The 18,397-nt window shown below is 45.2% G+C and overlaps 1 protein-coding gene across 5 annotated transcripts in view; it reads right to left on the bottom strand.

The window, feature by feature from the left end:
- The window catches only part of RAB30 (RAB30, member RAS oncogene family), a 69,270-nt gene that overhangs the window by 10,160 nt on the left and 40,713 nt on the right, over positions 1–18,397 (bottom strand). For 4 of the 5 annotated variants that reach the window (XM_084842531.1, XM_084842532.1, XM_084842533.1 and 1 more), the window contains exons 2-4: positions 13,447–13,547; positions 8,439–8,522; positions 2,902–3,085 (exon numbers count right to left, since the gene is read on the bottom strand). In XM_084842531.1, the coding sequence (XP_084698657.1) occupies positions 2,902–3,085; positions 8,439–8,522; positions 13,447–13,539 (361 nt within the window). In that variant the 5' untranslated portion in view covers positions 13,540–13,547. Of the gene's footprint in view, positions 1–2,901; positions 3,086–8,438; positions 8,523–13,446; positions 13,548–17,979; positions 18,099–18,397 lie in introns of those variants that run through there. The other variant, XM_084842534.1, reaches the window with a different exon arrangement.

An 18,397-nucleotide genomic window follows, 5' to 3' on the forward strand; every position in this document is an offset into this window, starting at 1 on the left:
TTGTTGGCATATTGAGTGCAGCACTTTAACAACATCATCTTTTAGGATTTTAAATAGCTCAGCTGGAATACTGTCATCTCTGCTAGCTTTGTTTTTAGTAATGCTTCCTAAGGCCCACTTGACTTCACTCTCTAGGATGTCCGGCTCAAGTTCAATCACCGCGCTATCATGGCTATCAGGGACATTAAGATCTTTCCTGTATAGTTCTTCTGTGTATTCTTTCCACCTCTTCTTAATCTCATCTGCTTCTGTTAGGTCCCTGCCTTCTTTGTCCTTTATCATGCCCATCTTTGCACAAAACATTCCCTTCATATCTCCAATTTTCTTGAAGAGATCTCTAGTCTTTCCCATTCTGTTGTTTTCCTCGATTTCTTTGCATTGTTCATTTAAGAAGGCCTTCTAGACTCTCCTTGCTATTCTCTGGAACTCTGCATTCAGTTGGGTATGTCTTCCCCTTTCTCCCTTGCTTTTCGCTTCCCTTCTTTCCTCAGCTACTTGTAAAGCCTCATCAGACAGCCACTTGGTTTTCTTGCATTTCTTTTTCTTTGGGATGGATTTCGTTGCTGCCTCCTGAACAATGTTTCGGACCTCCGTCCATAGTTCCTCAGGCACTCTGTCTATCAGGTCTAATCCCTTAAATCTATTCCTCACCTCCACTGTATATTCATAAGGGATATGATTTAGGTCATACCTGAATGGTTTAGTGGTTTTCCCTACGTTCTTCAATTTAAGCCAAAATATTGCAATAAGAAGCTTATGATCTGAGCCACAGTCAGCTCCAGGTCTTATTTTTACTGACTGTATAGAGCTTCTCCATCTTTGGCTGCAAAGGACATAATCAATCTGATTTCGATATTGACCATCTGGTGATGTCCATGTATAGAGTCGCCTCTTGTGCTGTTGGAAAACAGTGTTTGCTATGATCAGCATGTTCTCTTAGCAAAACTCTATTAGCCTTTGTCCTGCTTCATTTTGTACACCAAGGCCATGCTTGCCTGTTATCCTGGTTATTTCTTGACTTCCTATTTTAGGATTCCAATCCCCTATGATCAAGAGGACATCTTTTTTGGGTGTTAGTTCTAGAAGGTGTTGTAGGTCTTCATAGAACCGATCTACCTCAGCTTCTTCGGCCTCAGTGGTTGGGGCACAGACTTGAATTACTGTGATGTTGAATGGTTTGCCTGGGATTCATACTGAGATCATTCTATCATTTTTGAGATTGTACCCCAGTACTGCTTTTCCCACCCTTTTATTGACTATGAGTGCTACTCCATTTCTTCTAAGGGATTCTTGCCCACAGTAGTAGATATAATGGTCACCTGAATTAAATTCGCCCATGCCTGTCCATTTTAGTTCGCTGGTTCCCAAGATGTCGATGTTCAATCTTGCCATCTCATGTTTGACCACCTCTAGCTTACCTTGATTCACTGACCTTACATTCCAGGTTCCTAAACAATATTGTTCTTTACAGCATCAGACTTTCTTTTCACCACCAGACACATCCACAGCTGAGTGTCCTTTCGGCTTTGGCCCAGCCGCTTCTCTTTCTGGCGCTACTTGGAAATTCCCTCTGCTCTTCCCCAGTAGTATATTGGACACCTTCCGACCTGAGGGGCTCATCTTCCGGCGTCATCTCTTTTAGCCTTGTGATACGTTCCATGGGGTTTTCTTGGCAAGAATACTGGAGTGGGTTGCTATTTCCTTCTCCAGTGGACCACATTTTGTCAGAACTCTCCACCATGACCTGTCCATCTTGGGTGGCCCTGCACGGCATAGCTTATGGCTTCACTGAGTTAAGCAAGCCCCTTCACCACAACAAGGCAGTGATCCATGAAGGGGACAAGTTGCCTACCCCTGCTCTATAGTAACATCTCTGTAGTATCAGTAAGGTCCCCTATGTTTGAAACACAGACCCTTGGACATAGCTGGGTCACCCTATATACTAAAAGTGGACTCCTTCTCCAAGTATGATCCTAATGTATCCAACACGGTACTGTCCATTCACAAGAAAGAGGTAGCAGCATGGCTGGGGAACCCCAAGGTTTGCAGGAGTACAAAAACCTTTAGGACTGGGTATAGCCATAACCAACCAAGGAATGTTGTCTGACTGTTGGCAGAGGGGAATGGAAAATGGGTGGTGGTGGTGATGGAATGGAGTATCCTGGAAGAGGGCATGGTTGGCTGGCACCCTGAACAGGAGCACTCCATACTAGGGATGTCTGAGAAATCCCTAATGGATTCAAATGTGTTTGGATTTCTATGGATTCAACTTGTAGCAGACTAGGTTTTTCCATCTGTGGATTTCACAGATTTGTGGACCAGTTTTTCACTGGGGGGGGATTAGCGCTAAGAATTTTGTTGTACTTGCGCTGATGCCCATTAGTGCATTTTCGTAGGTGCGCATTAGTGCTGATGTGAATTAGCACAAGTAGAAAGAAATTCTGGTTAAAAAAAATTGATTCTGTCAATGAGTGGATGATGGAACAAAAGACGGCCGACAATCCGCGAAACACAGATGGAACAGCTTTAACAAAATCTGTGCATCCCTATTCCACACTGCAACATTTTATTGCTGGTCCCACCTGTCCCATACAAAAGTCATAAGATAGAAGTAACACTGAAGCATAGAGTTTCTCACGCACACAGCTTTTGAAAACAATCCACAATTAAAGTGTTGGAGCCGCCAGGAGCTGAATAAACTTGCTTCAGGGGCCAGGATTCAGGGGCCAGGGCCTTCATTCTTGCAAAAAAGCAGTGACTGGTCATGGCTAGTGCATCATACTCCAATGACAGCTCTGTCTCCCCTTTATAAATGCTTCCCTCCATCAGAGCTTCAGGAATATTTTTTCCTGCCAATTTGCCATTAGGGCTCCCTTTGCCAAACAAGCACCGATCTCTTACCCACTAGGACGGTTATGACCTTATTGCTGGCATACTGCTCTATCTCCCGCAGCCATTCGGGGAGGCATCGGAATGATTCTTCACAGGTTATGTCATAGGTCAGTATTAATGCATTCGCGCTGCGATAGTAACTCTGCGTAATGGAACGGAATCTCTCTTGTCCTGCTGTGTCCCAGATCTGCAGCTTGTTTTCACAACCAGAAGGGAGGATAGAAAAAAAAAAGGGGGGGGGATGACTGCATTAGCACAAAATCTTTATCCAATTATGTCATCTCTTTGACTTTAATGCCCCTCCCAAGAAATCAATCCAAGAACACCTCAGGAATCCACATACATCCCAATAAACCCAAACCCATTTAAGGAATATCAGAAGAACCTTGCTGGATCAGTGCAAATGCCCATTTGGGCCAGAGAAATCCTTCCCAGAAGGCTGCAGGCAGTGTATGGAAGGGAAAAGCCCTCTCTTGTTATATGTCCCGAATCTCTGGTATCCAGGGCTGTACTGCCTCTGTGCCTGGAAGCTCCATTCAGCCATCATGGCTTTTCATAGACATATCTTTCACTCATGTCTAGTCCATTGTTTAAGTTTTCTATGCTAGTGGATTGCACTACAGTCTTCTGGCAGTGAAACCCATCCGGATGTTTTTTGCTTACATTTAAATTTATATCTCACTTTTCCTCATCCCAGGATCACCTAAGCAGCTTAAAATGAGATGACGGAACACCACAAAACAATCTGAAACGGTTCAGTTCAACAACTTTTTAATTGCGTGAAGAAGTGCTTCCTTTTGTAAGTTCTGGATCCACTTCCAACCAATTTCACTGGACCATGTCTAACATAATGTTTTAACTCCATAGAAGCAAGCCTTGGTTCACACGCTCCTCCCTCCCCTCTCGTCTGGCATGACCTGGAGAAGTTCATAAGCATTTACTTCCACTTTTAAGCTAACTAGAGCTCCTCACTGCACATTCAGGGGAATTCAGGTTAGTTTAAACTATGGTTAGTGAACAAGCCAGAATCATAAGCCACAGTTTGATCCTGGCTTTTTCAACAAACCCCAGTTACTAACCAGCATTTCCACAAGTGCAGACATAACTGGGAACTCTGGTTAGTATAAAAGTGGAAGCAAAAACTCCCACTTGGCTTCTTGCTGCCATGCCAGAAGAGAGAAATGGGAGAGTGTGAAGTCCTGGCTCGATGAGCAACATAAGCTGTGGTTTTCTTATTACGTGCAAAAAGACTCCTTGTGTGGGCCAGAGTTTTACAAGGAGGAGGAGAAAAAAAACCCTTTCTCTCTCTTCCCACAATCCATAATGCTATAAACCTCTATCGTGTCCCCTCCATGGTCTGCTTTACAACTGCACCTCCTCCCTTCTGCATTTGGAGATTTACAGTCAAGGCACAAAGGTGAAATGACACACCAGGACTACTTCCCTCCAAAGAAGCAGCCTTATCTGTAAATATGCATGCAGTCTCTACCCCTTTTCCCCATCAGCGATGGGGAAATCCAGTTTCTGTGCTGTGGAATCCTAATAGCAGTATTAAGAGAGCAAACTAGAAGCTCCATAAAATTGAAACATCCTAGAACAGCCTTCCCCATCCTGGTGCTGTGCCAATGGCCATGTTGGCAGGAGACAATGGGAGTATCTTTCAGCACATCTGGAGGGCACCCGGCCACGAAAGGCTGTCCTAGAGCCACAGCAATAAAAGGCAGCAGAGGGGGAGAGAGAAAGAAATCTCCAGAACAGACATTTGTATGGTTTTATTGTTTACATTTGCTTGTTTTAAGGCCTTAAGGGCTAAAGTCAATGCCCTAAATCATCCAATTACTGCGCAAACCTATGATGTCCATGCAGAAGTAATTCCCACTATGTTCAGTGGGGCTTACACCCTAGTACGTGTGTTAAGGATTGCCACCTTACTTAACTAAAACTAAACAGAACTTGTGTGTTGCTACCCAGAAATAAACACACAGTCTTCAGGATCTGCTTCAGAGGTCCAGCACTGGCTACCCCTGACATCAGAAGGTAAATGGCAACCAGAGAATGGGCTTTTTCAGTGGGGTCAGCCTGCCCCTACACCCCTAAACCTGTGGAATTCTCTCCTCAGGCAAGTTCATGAGATACCAGCTTTCAGTGACAAGTCAAGAGCTTTTTGTTTTACAAGGCTTTTAACCAAACAATCTCTGTGTCCTTGCTGCTTTGATCCAATCTTATTTGATGTACTTTCATTGTTGATGTGCTTTTACTGCCCCGCTGCCAATGTCATTTTTGTCTGTACAGTCTGATTGTTTTAACTGGACAGTTTGTTTTTGTAATCTGCTTTGGATATTTTTAAATAGAAACATGGGACAAACAGACTTCGAATAGAAACAAATACATGTACTATGGGGTTTACTCATAGGTAAGTGTGCTCAGGATTACAGCCCAACGTGATTAATCAATTGGGGCCAATTTTAATTGGGTAGCCAATTTGTTTGTCAATGTGGATACGAGTTAAGGAAAATGTGTATATATAAGCTATTTTGTTTGCTCTAATATGGAACAACAACAACAAACATATTTAAAAAGACCTTTCTTTTTAACAAAGTTTGGTAGTATATTTTGTCCATTAACTTACACTCCCTTCAAGATTAAAAATATGTACTTGAATTCAGGTTTCAATAATATCCAAATATGATTACAGCACAATCCTCCTGCATTTACCAAGATGTCTGTCCCACTGAATTGAGTTGGACTTCCTCCCTCCTGCACATACAAAGGATTGCAGCCTGAATCAATTAACTGGTTAAATAGCAGGTGATTAAGGGTACAATTCTATGCATATTTAGACAGGAAAAAGTCCTACAATTCCCAGCATTCCCCAGCCAGCATGGGTTTTATTTTGAAAAGATGTTGTTGTACTTCTGTGAAACTTGGGATTCCCGCAAGCATGTGGATACCTCTCTCTCTCGTTTTCCAGTGGCCCCATTTTGGGTCCACTCCTGTCAGCACTCACCACCGGAGATCACTATTGGAGGGCGTGATGCTGCAAAGTGGCCCAGTGCATGGGCAAAGGGTATCTATGGTTCTTATTCACCCTTGCAAGAAGACTCGATTATTTCAATTTTACACCTGGAAGACTGACTCCAGAACTTCACTCTGAACTTTGCTCATACAGGAGAGACAAACATCAGCCTGAGCAACTTGGTTCCTGCCAAAAGAGAAGAAACAGATGCTTTCCTTCCTCCGGAACTGCAGACTGCCCCCAAGCCTTGGCAGAAACCAGGAAATGCCTGTGGCTCTTTTATTTATGTAAAACATGTTTTTAATCCCGCTCTTTGGCTGAAATGCAGTGGAGGTGGTGAATCTGCTCCGGGTTTCAGTCAGAAAAGGTCAGAGCTCTAAAGGCGCTATCTGCACTTTAGATAACCCCTTTAGAGTTTTGACCAGTTCTGACCAAAACCCGGAGTAGCTTCACCGCCCCACTGACATTGGAGCCACCAGCCTCCACTACTAAAACGTCTCCCGGAGATCCATAACGAAGAAGACTGTTCCTGCCCGCAAGCGTACAATCTAAGTTGGGGAACATGTGGCCCTCCGGATGTTGCTGGACTGCAACTCCCCATCGGCCCCAGACAACGTGGGCAACGGTGAGGCATAATGGGGATTGTAGTCCAACAACATCAGGAGGGCCACTCATTCCCCAGCCCTGATCTAAAGGACATGCACAAAAAAGGTAGGGGGAGGGAGCAAACGCAGCCCCTGGTTCTTAAAGTTACAAACTTCTTATAATGGCCAGCTTGAGTGCAAACAGTTGAGGGAAAGGAGGAACCCGATGGAGCTGGTCTCCCAGCACAGCTGATGATGGGAGCGGCCCTGGCCTGCAATCCCTCTGCAGCAGCCTGATGGAAAGACAGGTGATAGCACCTCCTGAGGGCAGGAGGACAGCTTCTGATCTCTCCTTTCACCCAAATATGGCAAGCTGCCCATTTCTCCACCACAGGTTTATTGCAGGGAAATGGGGAGTGGACATAAGGGCCCATCTAGTCTTGCATGGTTTTGAAGAGTGGGTAAGCTCACTCCCACCTCGTTTGACTCAGCATCCAATATTCAGAAGTACACTCTTTTCTCTGAACCTGGAACCTCCATTTGGTCATCACGTCTAATAGCCCTTGATAGTCCTATGTATCCTCCCCTACCCCCAAATTAACCCCCTTTTAAAGTCATCTAAACCCACCATCTGTCACCATTTACTGTGGCAGTAAATTACACACTTTCACTCTGTATTTCTCTACTGTCCCTCTGTGAAACATGGTATGGCCTTTACAAACTTTGAACTGGCCTTCCTCAGTCTGGTGTCCGCCAGGTGTGTTGGACTGCAACCCCCATCATTCCATGGCTGTGTTGGCTGGGAATTATGGGAATTGCAGTCCAACACAACTGGGGGGCACCAGGTTGGGGAAGGCTGCTTCAAACCATTTTCTCCCCTATCTTTTATTGGCCAATGGTAGCCTACTTGTTTTAATTTAGGGGTCTTATTTTAATAGTACCTATTTTATAATCCTACATTCACAAGGACTCCAATCATATCCTCCACTCCATTTTCACTTCCCCCCTTCGTGACGTACAGCCAAGGTCAGCAAGCCCTTGGCTTCTCCGACACAGAAATTCACAGAAAACTTCCCAAAGTCCTTTTGCCTGAGAGTGTTGGTTGATTTGGGGTGGCAATGGGATGAGTTGTTCCTGTGGGTTTTGGTATTTTCATCTTGCATAAGCGAAAGGATCCTCCCCCAATGCTTTAGGCAATCTACACTTGCCCTGCTCCAGCAGCCATCCACAATGCCTTCCCAAAGCTACCCGTATCCATCCAGATCATCAGCTAAGACCAGACTTAGAGGTATGCTGGCAAAATTCCAATTCCAGGTGTGGCTCCAATATAGAAAGTAGTAGGGATGGAGGCGAGAACTGCAGAGGAGAAATGGCAGGCAGGAGGGAGAGATGCTTAACCCTTATCCTTCCAACCTCTTCCCTCTGCAATCTCTTCTCAGGCTGTTCCCGCCCCACCACCACTTGACTGGAAAACATCATCTTGGGTTCAAAGTGGGGGCAAGAGAGGGTGTTGTAGAGCACGGGTGGGCAACTTGCAGCCCCCCATATGTTTTGGTTACAATTCTCATCAGCCCTAGCCAGCATAGCCAATGGTGAGGTATGATGGGAACTGTAGACCAAAACATCTGCAGGGCCACAAATTGCCCACCCCTTTAATGTAGAGAGAAAGTGGCACTTCCAAGGGGTCTCCAAACACTGGCATGGGAAGAGCCCATATGACTGGGCAACGTATATGATGCCAAGTTGTTACATGTCACTGATACAGTCTGGGAGTCAATCACAGGAACATGGCAACCATGCACCACCAAGTGGGCTATATTTTCACATCACAAACGCCACATGTTTCCCTGGTTTGTCAAAGACTTTAACTGAGGAGCCCGTTTTGCCAATTTCATATCAAACAAACAAACGCAAGACAGAACCAGAAAAATCAAGCAAGGCCTTACCTTGACTTTTTCACCATTTATCTCTACTGTCTTAATCATAAAGTCAACCCCAATTGTGGCTCCTTGTCCTGGCGGAAAAAGACCCTGGAGAAGGGAAAACGAAATATTAGTCATATAGCATTTGGGGCACCGAAAGTGCTGGACATTTTGCTTGTCAGCGGAAGAGTTTTGTGAGTACCGCCTTGTCTTCTAACTTGAGGAACCTCACATGTGGAGCTACAGAAGAGCCCCACCCCATAATATTATTCATGCAACACACCGGAGGTGGGCAGAAGGTAGATCAGGAAAAATCAGAGTGATTTGAAGCAGATCACCAGGGATTTCTGACTCCCAATAGTTTAACAATGGGAACAACAAAAGGACTCCAAAAGGAGACCACAACAAAATGCGTGGCAGGACCATGAAGTCTCTTCAGTTCTGGTACTCGGAACAAATTTGTGGGGTCAGAATTCTTTAACTCTTGAGTGTTATGTCCTTCTGCACCAAGTTCTGTTTGGTGGATCCCGAGGTTCTAATAAAAAGAAAGTAGATCCTACAAGCCTGACATCTGCCCGCCCCTGCGATACGCAATTGGGTAGCATAGATCGAGTTCAGGTTTGTGTAATCTACTGTTTTTTACTAGAACCCCAGGTCACCAGCTGGAGTCAGCTGCAAAATAATTGATGGTGCAGGGGCTGAAGCCAGATGCAAAACGGGAGCTTACAGGGGCAAAGCCAATTACATTCCGCACCAGACCCTAGCGCATATCCTTGTACATGCTAGCTTACATGTACAAGGATGATGGTATCAGCACACAGCCAGTGTGGCATAGTGATCAAAATGTTGGGAATAGAGCTGGGCAGCCGCTGGCTCAAATCCCTACTCTGCCATGAAGCACATTCAGCGAGCTCTCAGCCTGACCTACCTCTCAGAGTCATTGTGAAGATAAAAGTGGGGGAATGGGGGAACCACATATCCTTCCTTGAGCTCCTTGGAGGCAAGGTGGGATATCATAATTAATAATTCATTCTTAATATTTTCCTAGCCAACAGACTGGTTTTTATTCTTTACCACCTCATACACCTTTCTTCCTCAACTGGCTCAGAGAAGCCACTTTGCGGCACCAACCATAATCCGTTGTTCTGCTTCTTCCAGATGATGGTGGGCCAACATATACAAATTCCATTTGGCACAGAGGGCAAGTCCAGTGGGGTCAGCAAAACCATAGTCTGGAAGCAATCAGAGGGTGGTTGGACAAGCCCAAATATTTTTCATTAATTTAAACATGTCTGGGTTTTACCTCTTCTTATACAGAAAAGCTGCTTCTTAACAAAAAGTGTACAAAGCAAGAAAGATTTATGTTTCCTACAAAGAAGCACAAGTCACCTGCAGAGGTTTTCCAGAAACCACCAACTCACAAAAGGATTGGGCAGTCTACAATACTTCCAGTAGAATTTTAAGTTGCTGCAGTTGGAAAAAACAAGCCAGCAAGCATCTGCAGCGGCCTCTTCATCCGTCTTGCTCCACAACTCATTTATCTGGTTACTTTGGACACATTCAACTCACAGAGCACCAACAGAGATACCAGAAGTCTGACAAGCAACAAAACGGGTTGCAGATTTGTTTATTTTTTATTGTTCCCTGGGGGGTGGGAGTCAACTTTGCTCTAGTGCCCATGGCGGTATGCTCACAGTCAGGGCAACAGAACATTTATCTTTTCCAAAGGCCAGTTTTTAAAAGCTCTCCACAAGGAAGAAATGCAGACATTTTAATATTTAAAACTGCCAAGAAACACTCAGTGCATTACATAACCTCTCAATGTAAGCCCCCTTTCTACACAGCAAATTCAACACAGCCCCTGCCCTTTGATTTTTATTTTACACTGAAGGGGAGGGCGAACAGTCTATTTCCTACTGTTACTTTTCTATCACCTTCTCATAAGAACATAAGAAGAACCCTAGAGGATCAGTCCAAAGGCCTATCTAGTCCGGTATCCTGTTTCCCATGGAGGCCAACCAGCTGTTTCCCATGGAGGCCATACACCTCTATCATGACTACACACACACACACACACACACACACACACACACACAGTTTTTTCTAAGCTAAAGAGCCCCAAATAATATAACCTTTCCTGGTAGAAGAGCTGTTCCAGCCCCATGATAATTTTGACTGTCCTTTTCAGCACCTCTTCCATCTCTACAATATCCTTCTTGATATGCAGTGACTAGGACTTAATCTGTAGGTAACAACAAACGATGGTTTAATTAACCATGGTTTGTTGAATTGTCAGTTGTCATTATGTGAGAACTATGGGTTGTTAACCACGAACAATCCACGCAAAGAACCCATGGTTTGTTGTTGGGTTCTGAATTGTGGATTGTTTGGGGTTGTTGTTACATGAAAACCTAGAATTGTGGGTTGTTCGTGGGCTGCTTCACCAGGCTACAGGGGCAACAGGCAAGAGTAGTAGCCTTCCTTATATGCCAGTACTGCAGTGCCACAAGGACAGTTGGGATACAGAGAGGGAGCAGGCGAAAGAGAAGGGAAATAAACAACCCAGGGACTGAGAAAACAAACCATGGTTTGCGCGATCATCTGCTAGACAAACCCTGGGTAGGGCAACAAACGATGGTTTAAATAAACCATGGCTTAGCATTATTTGCAAACCATGTCAGTGGGTTGTGTCCTATGTTAATCTAAGTCAAGTACCACTCATTTCAATGAGTCTACTCTACATAGGACTAACACTGAATACAGCCCAAAATTCTCTATGATTTTACTACCTCTAGACATGAGGAAGAATTAGATAAAACAGCTCCCAGGAGGGGATAATTCATATTGATGTGCTGAGATGTCGCTAGCAAGTGGCAAAGGTCACAGCTCACTACCTCCTTGCCCATCACCCTGCAATTTCAAAGGAATTCCAGGAGAAGGTGAGCTCCTGTTTCACCAGTGGGTGGTGCTTTCACACTAACAGAAGCCACTCGCTGATTGGGCACCTCACCACATTCTGCATGAGTAAGCATATCAACAAACAAAACAGAAAACTAAGTCATGTAGTAATACTGTCCTCCTGGAACTTGCATTATTTAGGCAACATAGCGGGCTGCATTATAGCAGGTCAGACTTTTTGTTCATCTAGCCTGGTATTGTCTTATCTGACAGGCAGTGTCTCTCCAGGTCTTTCCCATTATCTGATCCTATTAGTGAGAGATGCCAGGGGCTGAATATGGGATCTTCTGCATGCAAAGCAGGGGCTCTACCACTAAGCTACCCAACTTACCTACCCAACTTACCTAGAAGCAAGTTCCATTTAATTAGCTGGGACTTACTTCTGAGTAAACTTGCAGAAGGCTGCACAGCTTTTTATTTATTTATTTATTTATTTATTTCATTTCTATACCGCCCAATAGCCAAAGCTCTCTGGGCGGTTTACAAAAATTAAAACCAAACGGCACACAATACAACAATTTAAAATATATAGAACATTAAAACCACAATATAACAATACAACCACAATAAAACCTAGCAGCAGTGCAGGAGTTTAAAATAAAAAATTTTAAAACAGCAAAGCTAAAAGTTTAGAAAGCTAAAATGCTAAAATGCCTTGGAAAATAAAAAGGTCTTCACCTGGCACCAAAAGGAATACAATGTAGGTGCCAGGAGAACCTCACTAGTGAGCTCATTCCAGAGCCGGGGTGCCACAGCAGAAAAAGCCCTCCTCCTAGTAGCCACCCGCCTCACTTCCTTTGGCAGGGGCTCACGGAGAAGGGCTGCTGAGGATGATCTTGAGGTCCGGGGGCAGACACATATGGGAGGAGGCGATCCTTCAGATAACCTGGCCCCAAGCCGTTAAGGGCTTTAAATGTTAATACCAGCACTTTGAATCAGGCCCAGAAATGAACTGGCAGCCAGTGCAGCTGGAAAAGTACTGGCGTAATATGAGTTTATCCCAAACTCACTTGCTAAGTGGATAAATCTGCTGCTCCTTAGCCGATAGATTTAAGGCAGAAAGTGATTATTCGATTGCACTTTAGTTAGCTACTTTAGGTCAACTATCTTTCTCTGGGGTTCGGGCTATAGCGTGTAAGGGGATTTCCTTGGGAAACTGTAGTTTCAGCATGGTTTGCAAACCTGGTTCGTAGTGAGTGTTAAACCCCAGTTTCCCTGTTTAGATGTTACAGGGAAATCATGATTTTTAACAAGCCAGGAAGTCTCCTCTGTAGCTGGACGCACGAGGGAGGGGAGAGGTAGACTCCAAGCATGTCGCTCATTCCCATCCTGATCATTTTTGGGACTGGAAATGTTTCATCTGAACTTGTCCACTGTGTTGGTTCTGTCTTCTGCATGTTCCATCTCTGAGGCTCATTCACACACCAAGTCACTATCTGATGCTACAATCCTCAAATGACGTGCAAGAGCTACCAACCCTCCTTCTGCCTAACTTGTCCCAGGAAGGCAAAGAAGTGGAATCAACAAGACGGACCAGGGGTTGTTCCACCCTACCTCTGGTCCATCTTGCTGAGGCCTGCGGAGCCTTTAGCTGAAGCCCTCTCTTTGCCCTGGACAGCTCAGCATACAGCCTATATACATTTTGCTACAGCCCCACCTCCTACCAAGATAATACGGCCCAAGTACTCCTGGGTCCAAGCTCCCACCCCTTATAAACTGCGACAAGCATGTGGATCTGGTGCATGTACATCACACCCTGTCCTGTTTTTTTCTTATATGCCAGAAACATCTAATGAATAAAGGGGAGGGATCATAGCTCAGTGGTAGAACACCTGCTTTGCATGCAGGAGGTCCCAGGTTCAATCTCCAGCATCTCCAGGTAGGGCTGGAAAAAACCCTGCCTGAATCCCTAGATTGCCACTGCCAGTCAGTGTCAACAGTACCGGGCTAGATAGACCAATGGACTGACTCAGTATAACGCAGTTTCCTATGTTCCAATGAATGAATGAATGAATGAATGAAAATGGAAGAAGGTCTGAGGCTAAGATCTATGCTGACCAAAAGCCCACCTTACCTGAGTGAACCGTCGGACTAAGCAGGTCTTCCCCACGCCAGCGTTCCCAATTAAAACTATTTTGAAAAGAAAGTCATAATCTTCCATACTCATTTACGCAGCTGCAAGAGAAAAGAAAAACAAGAAAAATGAATATATCAATCAAACACGTAATTTGTCCAGAGGGCTTCAGCAGACTGTTAAAGGGAGCATCGGGGTTCCGATTAAACTCTGGCGAATCCACCAGCATGACAGGATCAGAGGCAAAACGCTACAGAGACAAGTTGGAAGACCCGGTGATTCATTTAACTGCCAACAGACTTTGCTCCTCCAGGTATTCAGGACAAAGGTCCCTGAATCATTGGCAGTTTCTTGCCAGGCATGTTCTCCGCAACACAGTAATCTTGGAAGCATAGGAAAATAGGAAGTGATTCAGATCACTCGCCTGTCCAGCCAGCCCTGGCTGCTTTGGTCTGTCCAAAATCCCAGGTAACAAGATCTTTCCTAGCCCAAATCCCAGCCCTCTCTCAGCCCTTCGAGATGCTGAGAGAGAGCCATTTGTTGACACTAGTCCTGAGGGCCGCATGAGATCCATGAAGGCCCCCCACAAATGGATGTTGAGCGTGTAGGGCAGCCCACACCTTGCAGCTCCACTGATGAGGGGGCATACACAGGATTGCACAGGTCACTCTGCCTCTGCTTTCTCACCCAGTTCAGTCAGGCAAGCGGGACAACGAGGAGGGTTCTGCTCTAGCCAAACAGCTTCTCGCCTGTCAACAGTCCTGTAACCATACTGAATTATAGATTCTGGTTGAGATGTTGAGCCACCCCCCACCCCAACTCCTTGAGGTATGAAACCGTAGGAGACCTCAGACTGTGGCCCCTGGATCTCGTTCAACATCTTGTTCGTAATTGCACCCAACCCGCCGGGTGTTTTGGAAGAAGACTTTCAGTTTTCCTCTGCACAGCACAGGAAGTTTATTTGATATTTAAGAATGTAAGAGCCCTGCTGATCAGGCCACAGTGGCCAACTGGATGCCTATGGGAAGCCCATGAGCAGGGCAGGACGGCAATGGCTCTCTTCTGCCCTCGCACCCCAACAAATCCTATCCAGAGATGCCCTGTGTCTGCACCTGGAAGTTCAATTCAGCCACCTCGGCCAAGCATCTATCCTCTGTGGATTTCTCTCGTCCCCCCTTTAAAGCCATCTAAACCAGTGGAAATCACTGTGCCTTGGGGCTGAGAGTTCCATACGTTGTGCGCAGCATGAAGCATTTTCTTCTGTCTGTCCTGAATGTACTGCTGCTCAAGGTCATTCAAGGTTGACCTTGGGCAACCAAGGTTGGGCAACCCTGAGTTCTAGAGCAGAGGGATTGAATCTCTTTCACTCCGAGGGCCTAACCTATCTGACAGGGTCGCTGTGAGGATAACATGGAGTTGAGGAAGATCATGTAAGCTGCCTTGGGTTCCTTGCAAGAGGAGAAAGGGTGGGATATAAATGTAATAAAAAGGGGGGAGATCAAGGGAAGGTGGCATGGCCAGACTGGGACCCCAGATTGGGCCAAATTTGGTCCATGGGCCTGAGGTTCAACACCCCAGTTCTGGTGTGATGAGAGAAAGCTCTCTCTATCCACCCTATTCTCCACCCTATTCATCAATTGTATAAACCTGTATTACTCCCTTAGTCATCTTCCTTTCCTAAAGTAAAAAAAAAAAGACCTAACGCCTTAGCCTAGTCTTGCCCAACAGGGTGCCCTCCAGATGTGATGTACTGCAACTCCCATCATTCCCAGCCATGGGAGATGCAGTCCAACAAATCTGGAGGGAGCATCAGGTTGGGGAAGGCTGCTTTTGCCTTTTGCTTTTGCCAGTTGTATGGGAGGTGCTCTGACCCCTCAAGAATTTTGGTTGTCCCTTTCTGCACCTTTTCCACCTTTGTATATTTCCTGAAAAGGGGGGCAGGGGAGGGAGACCAGAACTCAACTCAGTATTCCAAATGGAGTGGAACCAAAGATTTATATAAAGGCATTAAGATGCCAGCAGTTTTATTTCCAACTGTTTTCCTAAGAATCCCTACCACGAAATTTGCCTTTTTCACTGCCACATAGAGTTGATACTTCCACTGAGCTATCTACCATGACCCCAAGATCCCTTTCTTGATTTGTCGCTGCCAGTTCAGACCCCATCAATGTATATGTGAAGTTTAGATTTATTTTTTTGCCCAGTGCATATCATGACTGAACTTTGTTTGCTGTTTCATCGCCCATTCCCCCTGTTGGGAGAGTTCCTTTTAGAGCTTCTAACAGGATGCTCAGGTTCTCACCATTCCGAAAAATTGGGCATTAAGAAGAGCCCTGCTGGATCAGACCAAGGGTCCATCTAGTCCAGCATTCCATTCACAGAGTGGCCAACCAGCTGTCGACCGGGAACCCACAAGCAGGGCAACAGCACCCTCCCACCCATGTGCCCCAGAAACTGGTGTACATAGGCTCACTGCCTCTAGTACTGGAGATAGCACATAGCCAATCAGGACTAGTAGCCATCAATAGCCTTCTCCTCCATGAATTTGTCCAATCCCTTTTAAAGCCATCCTAATTGGTGGCCATCACTACATCCTGTGGTAACAAATTCCATAGTTTAACTATACGTTGTGTGAAGGACTTCCTTTTATCTGTCCTGCATCTCCCACCAAGCAGCTTCACAGGATGACCCCAGGTTCTAGTATTCTGAGAGAGGGAGAAAATGTCTCCCTCTCCATATTCTCTACACCGTGCATAATTTTGTAGACCTTTATCATTATCCACAAATCAAACAACCTCGATGGTCATTCCTGACTCCTGATCATGTATGAAGAAATATCACTGGCTACTAGCCATGAGAGCTATATTACCTCTAGCATCGGAAGCAATATGCCTCTGAATACCAGTTGTTAGGGAACACAAGCAGGAGGGTGCTATTGTGCTCATGTTGTGTTTCTGGGCATCCCATTGGGGCATCTGAACAGAATACTGAACTAGATAGGCCCTTGGTCTGAACTAACGTGGCTTTCTTGTGTTCTTAAATTACCTCCCAAAAGGAGCTAATCAGTGAGAAATGAAATCTGAGAAAAGCTGGTGGATCCTTCTCTGTCCAGTCAACAAATGAAGACAGACTTGTGGTACTTGAAGACTATCTACTTTAACGTGGCATGAGCTTTCAAAGGCGAACACAGATAACATTCATTAGTCAACCAACTGCAGTAAACTAGATTAAATCACTGTGGATGGAGATTGGTTCCAGCAACAGTAATACCATACATGGATTAATCAACTGCCCTAATCAAGATTCAGTTAGAAAGGGTCGGTAACTCCCCATGGTGCAAGAAAATCCCAACCCTTTGAAGCCAAGAGCTAGATTTGCATGACACCACATGACAGATCATTACAGTTTTGCAGTGACTTCATCAAGCTAAACAATGGAATGTTCTCTCGTTGTTAGCCTGCAAATTTTTGTTAAGAACTGAAGGTATGTTTACAAGACTTAGGAAGATCTTCTCTGGAGTCAAGCCATGTATTCCCTCCCCTACCAGTTAACCGTAGGGAAGGAAGGAACATTTTAAAACATGGACAAAAAACTTCCCTCTCATGAAAGTGAAGGGTCTTTCTCCTGCCAAGCCACCTGAAGAAACAAAGGCATGTTCAATGTCAATAGACCCTTAGGGAGGTCATCAAGTTCAGAAAATCGTTCTCGGTATGGTGAATCCACAGTATATTAATGCCCCCACCCCCATGAACAAAAACTGAAGGACCTATTAGCCAAAGTGCAAGCACTAAGATTCAGTGATTATCCATACACAGGACTCTCCATGGGCCACTTGCCCTGGCCACCCTCAGAATTTTCCCAGTTGCAAAGCCATCAGACTCACAAAATCTGAATTAAACCTGTTAAAACTGCTGTGCACATTTGACCTCAACTTCTAGAGAGGTGAAAGCCTGGGGGGGGGGGGAACAGAAAAAATGGGGCAGGGGGAAGATGGAAAAATTAGAGAGAAAATATTTATTACAAGAGATTTTGGAGAATACTTGGAGAAACTCTCCCCCCCAACACACACAAATGGTTCAAGGATTTTTCAGTGTTTTCTCCAAGCCTTCACATCTCTAAACATGGTGCTTTGTGGCCTCCTCTGCCAGATTTCTACCTGAAACACAAGTAAACTTTCCAAACAGAAAATGCAAGTGAAATAAATCTATTTTGGATTCAACAGCTCCGCCTTAGATTTGGCAATCAAAACAGCTAAAACCCACTCTTCTCCCCCACCCCCTGGGCCATTTCTCTTTTCTGCTCAGAGGGTCACGAGTCGAGTCGTGTGCTGCCTTGTCCTAAAGAGGGTTGATTTATGTTGCAGGCTTGTTTTCCACTTTTACAGCAATATTTGCCATCATGGCCGCCTACATTTAATGTATGAAGAAGAGGCAATGCTGCGATTCCATAAACACATTAAATCGTGCAGACATCATGCCCCAGGAAAACCTAATCAGCCAGAGCTCCCCAAATCTCTCATCCCTGCAAACACACTTCATATGTTCCAGCCTTCGCCACAGCAAGCAGATAGGTACATCAAATATGTCGCTCTTGTAAAGCACGGACGTTCCATTAGTAGTGCCCCTGAACTTCTTCAGGCTCCACCCGCCTCCACCAGCCCTCCCTGGATGTGTGTGACTACATAGCTGAGTCAGGGCCATAGAGATAAGGGAAAACCTCTGGCCCTCTCTGAGCAGACACATGACAGGGGGGAAAGATATGCGGGGTGGGGGGAGAACACCAAGAAGGAAATAAAACCGAGTTAGACTATTGGAGGCTGAAGGCAAAGTAAAGGCAAATACATTCTGGAAAGGGGGCAGGGGAGATTTAGGGAGAAATGCTCATCCCCAAAGCTTAAATATTTATTGGAGTCCTTCTGGTTGCTGCAGATGCGTTTTTTTCCTCTGGAATG

This window comes from Heloderma suspectum, chromosome 3 (assembly GCF_057233095.1).
Source record: "Heloderma suspectum isolate Gila_16-S chromosome 3, 16-S_ref, whole genome shotgun sequence".
NCBI lineage: Eukaryota > Metazoa > Chordata > Lepidosauria > Squamata > Helodermatidae > Heloderma > Heloderma suspectum.